Consider the following 8,088-nt stretch of genomic DNA (forward strand, 5'->3'; position numbering starts at 1 on the left):
CACAGCCACCACTACAGCCTTCCTAAGAGGGGTGGCTACCAAGGACATTTTAGAAGCTGCTACATGGAGCTCCGTGCATACATTTGCCAAACATTACAATTTTCCTTTATACTCCAGGGCCAGAGCAGGTTTTGCTACAGCAGTCCTGCAGGGTATCTTAACTACACCATCCTTTTCTTAGTACCTCCTCTCCCAGATTGGCTATGGTATTCTACCCATATGTTATGACTACAGATGCATCCTTGAAGGACATAGTACAGTTTTGTACCTACCATAAATGTAGATGTCCGATAGGTATGCATCTGCAGTCAGGGTTACCCTCCCTCCTTCCCCTCTGTGGTACTCCTAGGGTGCTTACCCCTCCATTAGCTAGCTGGGGGATCTGTTATGGTGTATTTGTTTGTATATACATGTATATATTTTGGAAAATGTTTTGGAATTTATTGCATTCCTCCAAATTTGGCCTTCCTAGAGGGCACCTGGCATCTGGGGCAAGAAACACTGAGGAAAATGGCGTCAGCTGATGTTTTTATACCCCAGACGCTCTGACGTCGGGCAAAGTGCGACATCAGCCGAGGCCAGACCCAGACTTTGGAATCCGGCCGACCGAAGGGCTGCCTGAGGCAGGACAACCCATATGTTATGACTGCAGTTGCATACCTGTCGGACATCTACATTTGTGGTAGGTACAAAACTGTACTTTCTTCGTGTTTCACTGTTGCAGTCATCACTTGTGGGTTATCCCTGCTTTGTAGCCCTCGGTCAGCCCAAATACCAGAGTCAAGCTTTTCCCCTATGCCGGCTGCTGTCGCCTGTGGACTGATGTCAGGTCATCAGTGGTATAAATGCGAGCAATCAATGCCATTACATCAGTCTTTCTTGCCATGGAGCCCAAAGCAAAAGCATTTTGTGTGTGTGCCAGTCGGTCGTTGCCAGAGTGGAAATTGATTCTGAAAACGACTAAAGCCAAGTTCCCCGTTGGGTACCTTTTTATTGGCATTAACCTATGTCGAAAAAGTAAGTAATCATCCTCTGTGGAAAACAAATACCACACCGAGACTTCATTACATTGTGGGTTATTTTTCTAGGCCCAGAGCACTACGTCCCCGTTGTTAGTTCTGCACACTTTTCAATTCTAAGACTATTCACCGTAGAGCTGAATTTGTAGCCAGGCATTTCTGAAGTAGTTCCTCGCATTATGAAATGGCATCCATCGGTCAGAAGTCTGTGGATATTTCCAAAAAACGAAAAGAAAAAAGAAAGGGACAGACCACACAAACTTAAGCATTCAGATGACCCATCCCAGAAGCAAGTCGGCAGTTCTCAGGAATTCAGTGAGGTGCATTCACAGCCCCTGATGCCAGAGTCGTTTCTTTCACAGTCTTCTACTGAGACCCTTTCGGAGTCTGGTATCTTGCCGCAGAATGCTTCATCATCCAATCCCTCGATTGTCTTCGCTTCGGTTGGGTCTGGAGCCACTACGCAGGCACCGGCTTCCAAGGAGGTTCTTCGCACAACTGATTGAAGGCAAAACCCGACGTCTTCGTCTCTGACTTCCGCATTCCAATGACAAACAGATTTACTAATGTCTAAAAGCAAGACCATCTCAAAGAAAACATTCTCTAGTTGCCTTCTTAGTTCATCTAGGTCATCTTAGCTGCCTCCACCGTCTCAGGCACAGTCACTGAAAATGGCGGAGGACCTGATCACTTTCATCAGGAGTGGCCAAACCAGTCCTCCTAAAAGAAAGAGGGATACTTCCCCTGAAGTTCACACAGAGCCGGATTCTGAACTTTCAGACTACTTGGATTCACATGAGGAACAACCTCCTCTTCATTGAGGATTCTGATGCAGAGGAATCTACCCACCCCCCCAAGGATCTTTTATTTGGGGAAACCCTGCATTCTCAGAGAGCATTTCCACTGGGAAGCCCAAGATTATCCTTAGTTTAAGAAAAGACTTGAGAGTTTCTAGATCTTCCTCAGCACAGACCCTTGACCATCCCTCCTATTCTGGGCATGTTGGACGATGTTTTCAGTGAGCTCACCTCTGACGCCCTACCCCCTACTCCTAGAAAACCTGATAGGTACTACAGGGTGCCTGATTCACATAAGTACTTATTTAAAAACCCTGCAGCAGACCCAGAGGTCATCGCACAGTGTCCCAAAGCGGCCAAGGCTAGCTCATCTAAAAACCCAATTCCCTCTGACAAGGACTCGAGCTCTGGACAGATGGGGTAAGAAAGTGTACACCACAACCTTAGGTATTAGAGCTCTTAACTGCCAGTTCCATATGCTAAAATATCAACAACACACCTTGGAGCTTATGAAAAAAAAATGTCATCTTTCTCTGATGTAATACTCCCAAAGAGTTAGCAGATCTTCTGCACTCTACTTCTCAAGTAGCTAAACAAGTCCCTTCATTGCGGATTCAGTGTTGTAGAAGTCTCAAGTAGGGCTGCTGTGGCAGGTTCAGTCATTAGGAGGCACGCATGGCTAAAAGAACAGCCACTGCCTGATCATGTGAAATCAAAGCTAGTGGATGCCCCGCTCGATAAAGACTGCTTGTTTGGATGAAAAGCAGAGGAGGTCATCAAAAAAATGGAGGAAATAGCTAAATCTATGCAAGCAGTTACAGGCTTCCTCCCAGATTCAGCAGAAACTTTCCCTTTAAGCACGGATCTTTCCCAGCCCCCAATAGACAGGTTCAAGGGAGGCCTTGCAGGGACAGACCAGTTAGACCACAGCCTAAGGCCAGCGAAGGACTAAGCAGTGGCCCTCTACCACTCCCACAGCAGGGTGTTCTAAGTCCACTCACTACTCTAAGAACGTGCAATGACTCCCACTCCCCTGCCCATGAGAGGTTAGGAGGAAGCCTATCCCTTTACAAACAAAGTTGGCTGTCTGTAACAAAGGACCAATAGGTATTAAAAATAATTTTTCAGGGCTGCAAATTTTCCTTCTAACAAGTCCCAACCTTAACAGGTTACCAAAATCTACCTCCAAATCAGTGGGCAGAAACATTAAAACTAGTGCACATACTCCTTGCTCAAGATCCTGTGCCATAGGAGCAAGCAGGAAAGGGTTTTTACTCCAGACTCTTCCGAGTGCCAAGAAAAGAAGGCACTTGGTGAACCTAGAGGTCCCAAAATTCAAAATGCCAACTCTTCAAAAACTTTTACCAATGCCGAACAAAAATGCATGGCTAGCCACCCTAGACGTAAAAGGATGCCTGCCTTCATATACCCCTAAGTGAGTCTTGCAGAAAATACCTATGCTTCAGAGCAGGTTCGCAACACTTTCAGTTCTCTGCGCTACCCTTTGGCTTATCTACGGCTTCCAGGGGCTTCACAAAATGCCTGACCCCAGTGGTTTCTTTCTGCACACAGCAACACATCCATATTTACCTTTATCTGGATGACTGCCTAATCCAGGCAGACAACTGGGAGAAGTTACTACAGGACCTGCTGTTTGCACAAACGACCCTAACCTCTCTAGGGTTCACTGTCAAAGGGAAAAAATCAAACATAAACCCCTCCATGCAGATCACTTTCTTGGGTGCAGTCCTGGACACAGCCTTCCTCTCACCAGAAAAACAATGCTTTGTGCCAAATTACTTCTCCCAGTTAACTCTCAGAAAAAAACCCACAGCATGGAAAATTCTGCAAGCACTGGGTTACATGTCATCTTGCATTCTGATGATTCCCCTGGCCAGGCTGCACATGAGGAAACTCCAACGGTACCTAAAGAACCTTTGGTGCCAACACTATCGGTCTATGGAGACAACTCTTCCCCCTCATTCCATACATAAGGAATGAGTTTCTTTGTTGGGCAGAGACCTGCACTCGGAACAAAGTTCTTCCTTCACCTTCCTTCCTCAAGGCAAGAGTATCACCACAGATGCCTCAGACCTAGCTTGGGGTGCTCATGTAGACACCCGGTGCACTCAAGGTTCTTCGGCCCTCAGGCACCTGTACTGGCACATCAACCTAAAGGAAATGATGCCAGTTCACAAGGCTATCACATCTTTCCAAGACTACCTAAAACCAGGAGTCCTCCTCATAAAAACAGACACTACCACAGGCATGCTGTACATCAACAAGCGGGGGGGGGGGGGCACACTCTTACCCTCTCTGCAATCTAGCCATGAGGCTCTGGCAGACCGCCTCCTCCTTGGGCCTACACCTGATAGTCCAGTATATCCCAGGAGTAACCACCCTAGCAGACCATCAAAGCAGAAACTACTTAGACCCCCCACAAGTGGAAACTCCAAAAGGGGGCATTCCTCCAAATCACCCAGGCCAGGGGGACACACCAGAGGTGGACCTCTTCGCTTCAAAACACAGCAGTCAGCTGCACAAATTCTGCACCAGGGAGTTCCACCCCACTCGCTTGGAAAATGGATGCTCTCTCATTCTAGTGGGACCAGTCTCTTCATTTATGTGGCCCCCGCCCTTACTCCCAAGGGTACTGCTCAAAATAAAGCAGGAAGGACCAAAAGCCATCCTTCTAGCACCAGATTGGCCAGGATAATATTGGTACCCCTTGCTGCTCAGCCTAAGGATACTTGCAGACCACTGCCTTTAACTGCAGACCTCTTGACACAAGCCAAATGGGGGATTCTGTAGCCAAACCTGCACACACACACAAATTTTCAGCATGGCTTATCCCCCAGTGACAGGGGATAACTCACAGTTGAGCCAGCAGGTCCTAGATATTAAGGAAACCAGAAGGCCCAGCAGTAGGAAATCTAACTCAGAGAAATGGAAAAGATTCAACTTCTGGTGCCTATTAAAAGGTCACAGCAGCTCCCAGCCGTCCTTCCCACTTATTTTGGACTACCTAGTGGAGCTACTTAACAAGGGCCTCTCCTTTTTCTCCATTAAAATCCACGCCTCAGCCATTTCAGCACACTTTCATGCTGAACAAGCCCGTCTTCTCTCACCTTTTGATTAAACAATTCCTCAGAGGTGTATCTAACATTAGGTCCCCTTAGAAGGGCACCCACTCCAGCCTGGGACCTGAAATGTCTTAGAAAAGCTGGCACTGCCTCCCTTCGAACCAGCTGCATCAGCAGACCTAAAACACCTTTTCTTGAAGACTGCCTTCCTCTTGGCTATTACTTCAGCTAGGAGGGTGTTAGAACTTCAAGCACTCAAGGCCACTGAACCCTTCATCATCTTCCATGCAGACAGGGTGTCTCTCAGGTCTAATCCCTCATTCATGCCAAAGGTAGTATCAGATGTGACCCTAAACCAGGCTGTACATCTCCCCACCTTTTCTTCCAAGCCCTCAGAATAAAGGGGAGAAGAATTATCCACACTCTGGATATGCACAGTTAAGATACTACCTTCGTAGAACAAAGTCGATTAGGAAGACAGATCAACTGTTGGTTGGCTTCGCCCCAGGGAAAGAGGGGAAGCCCATCTCCAAATAGACCATTTCAGAGTGGATGCCTCACTGTGTACAATTCTGCTACGCTTTTCATGGAAATGCTCCTTCTAAATCTGTCAGAACTCATTCCACATAAGGCAGCCTTTACTTCCACTGCCTTCCTTAGAGGAGTACCCACCAGGGACATCCTGGAAGCTGCCATTGGACCTCGGTCCACACCTTCACCAAACACTACCACCTGCCCCTGTTCTCTAGGGCTCTGGCAGGCTTTGCCTCTGCAGTCCTGCAGGGCATGCTAGCTCAATCCTAGGAATTTTACTTCCATCCTCCCCTTACTCAGCTTTGGGAATCCTCCCACATGTGATTACTGTAACAGTGAAACACGGAGAACATAGTACAGTTGCGTACACTTACTATAAATGTAGATGTTCGTGTGAATTCACTGTTGCAGTCATATTTTCCCTCCCACCTTCCCCCCTTAGTCTTACCCTTTTTGGAGCTTAACCGTCATTCTTGTGGCCTTGGGCCAGCAGGGGCTCTTTGTAACATTTCCTTCAAGGGTGTCCGACAGGTTAGGGCAAGAAAAACTGATGTAATGGTGCCGGCTGCTCTTATATACCACTGACGACCTGATGTCAGTCCACAGGCGACAGCAGCCAGCACAGGGGAAAAGCTTGACTCTGGTATTCGGGCTGACTGAGGTCTACCCAGCAGCGATAACCCACAAGTGATGACTGCAACAGTGAATACACTTGAACATCTACATTTATGGTAAGCGTACACAACTGTACTTTCTTCCCTTTTTGCCTCGCATCTAATCTGTAACCACAGATGCCTCCAATTTTGTTTGGAGGAGGGTCTCTGTCTTTCCCTCTTACCCACGTTGCAGTACGTAGTATTTTTTTGGATCCTTTGGTACTACCGATAGGGCGGTATGAAAAAAAGGTGCCTAAAAGGTATCAAAATTGAATTTTCCAGGCAGTTAGTTACAGTTGCTTGAGATTTGGGTGTGTCAAACTCCCCTTGTTTTGTGCGAGTAAATGCAGACTGTGAGGAGGCTTGTGGTAATTTCCCTTTGTTAATTTCATAAGAAGGAGAATTTTTAATAGTCCTGTAAAGTCTTATGTAATTGCTACCTCTGTGCGTAATAATTTTATCCAGTTTGCTGATGTGATTATTACTTTTGTTTCCTCTCTTGTGTGTATTTTTGTGGTACGTCAAACTTGGGAGTTTTTCCCCGTTGGACATCTGCTGAAAATGGGGTTTACCTCTGGTAGGCTGTTGTGGTAGTCAGATAGAAGTAATTAAATTTAAGCTTCTAGCATTGAGAGTGCCACTGTGATGTCCAAATTTGAGGTTACTATGTTGGAATGTTGAGGGAAGGGGAGTAGAAAAAAAAGGTAAAAAAAGGGTTTTAGCAAAGGTATTGTACTTATCTGAATGCCCTAGTCTGAAAGGTGTAAAGCATCCATGGAAAAGCAGGAAGTCTTATCTATTATCTTACGTCAGGCTCATTTGTTTGGCAGGAAATGAGAATCAATGGGCTAGGTGGGAGCCTTCTGGCATATTTTTTTTTCTGCTGAGGAATCTATTCTCTCCATTGTGAGAATGGTAGGGAGGAGGAACAGCTTGCTGGTCTTGTGGGGTACCCACCCCCACACACTTACAGTGGAGGTTCTTCAGAACTCTGAAGAAGTCCTTTCATTAAAACGGATGAAAGCATTCAACATTTGTTTAATAAATAAGGCTAAAACATTGGTTTGTGGCCAGTATTCCATTACTTTAAGACACTTATATGTTTTTTTGCATTGGACTGGGTTGCTACCTTGAATGAGTCTTGGTTCTAAGTTTAGTTGCTGAGTATTTCTCTTCTGTTGAAGTTAATTGTTCAGATAAGAGACAAGGAAGGGGGCAAACTAGATCTGAGTAGCTAAGGTGGAGTCCAGGGAATTATGGGTGAGGGGAGTCAGAGCTCTGAATCCAAAGAAGCTTCAGATTATGTGTCAGGGTTGGATACAATAAACCAACCCATATGTTAGAACCAGATGACTAATTGACGATGTGGATCTAACATTGTGATAAGCACTTAACTTTCATATATTTTTCTGAAAATTCTTATTGGTATAAAAAATATTAAACCGTGATGCTTTTCATTACTGATTGGCTGTAAGCCTTAGTGATTTACCACAAGATCAAAAAAGTGTAAGCGGCATGGTGCCAAAAAAAAAAAGGAAATTTAGGGCTAGTCTGTAAAATGAGAGAATTATGCTGGAGTGAGTACTTTTGCTTGAATATTTGTTGTTTCATTGGAACTTGAGTTCCTGATATTTTTCTAAGTATGGGAAAGGTTGGTTCATTTTCTGTATTTTAATGTTATTTTTTCTTCCCCTTTTAGAATGATAGTAGAGCTACACCGGAAGGTCTCTGGTCTTATAGAGTTCCTGAAACAAAAGTGGGCATTACATGAAGTACGAGTTGTATCCTTTGCAACAGTTTGCTTTTCTAGATATTGTGCTTGAAATTTCTACCATTTAATGCATGCCTTACCCTTTGGTTCGAGCTTATGATGTGTTTAGCTTGTTGATCAGCAAAGTATGTAGCCATGTTTGCACTTGGTGTAGGTCCAAAAGTTACTTTAATTTTGGTTGGTGTGAGATTTTGCTTATTTTCTTTTTTTAAAGGTGAAGTAGAATTG

The 8,088-nt window shown here is 45.2% G+C and overlaps 1 protein-coding gene across 1 annotated transcript in view; it reads left to right on the plus strand.

Annotated features, from left to right (window-relative positions):
* Positions 1–8,088, plus strand: part of CRAMP1 (cramped chromatin regulator homolog 1) — a 1,694,263-nt gene that overhangs the window by 244,046 nt on the left and 1,442,129 nt on the right. Inside the window, exon 3 of the mRNA XM_044088908.1 lies at positions 7,789–7,870. Coding sequence (XP_043944843.1) covers positions 7,789–7,870 — 82 coding nt within the window. The remainder of the gene's footprint in view (positions 1–7,788; positions 7,871–8,088) is intronic.

The sequence above is a fragment of the Protopterus annectens genome, chromosome 12.part0 (assembly GCF_019279795.1).
Source record: "Protopterus annectens isolate FY-2018-M chromosome 12.part0, PAN1.0, whole genome shotgun sequence".
Taxonomy (NCBI): domain Eukaryota; kingdom Metazoa; phylum Chordata; order Ceratodontiformes; family Protopteridae; genus Protopterus; species Protopterus annectens.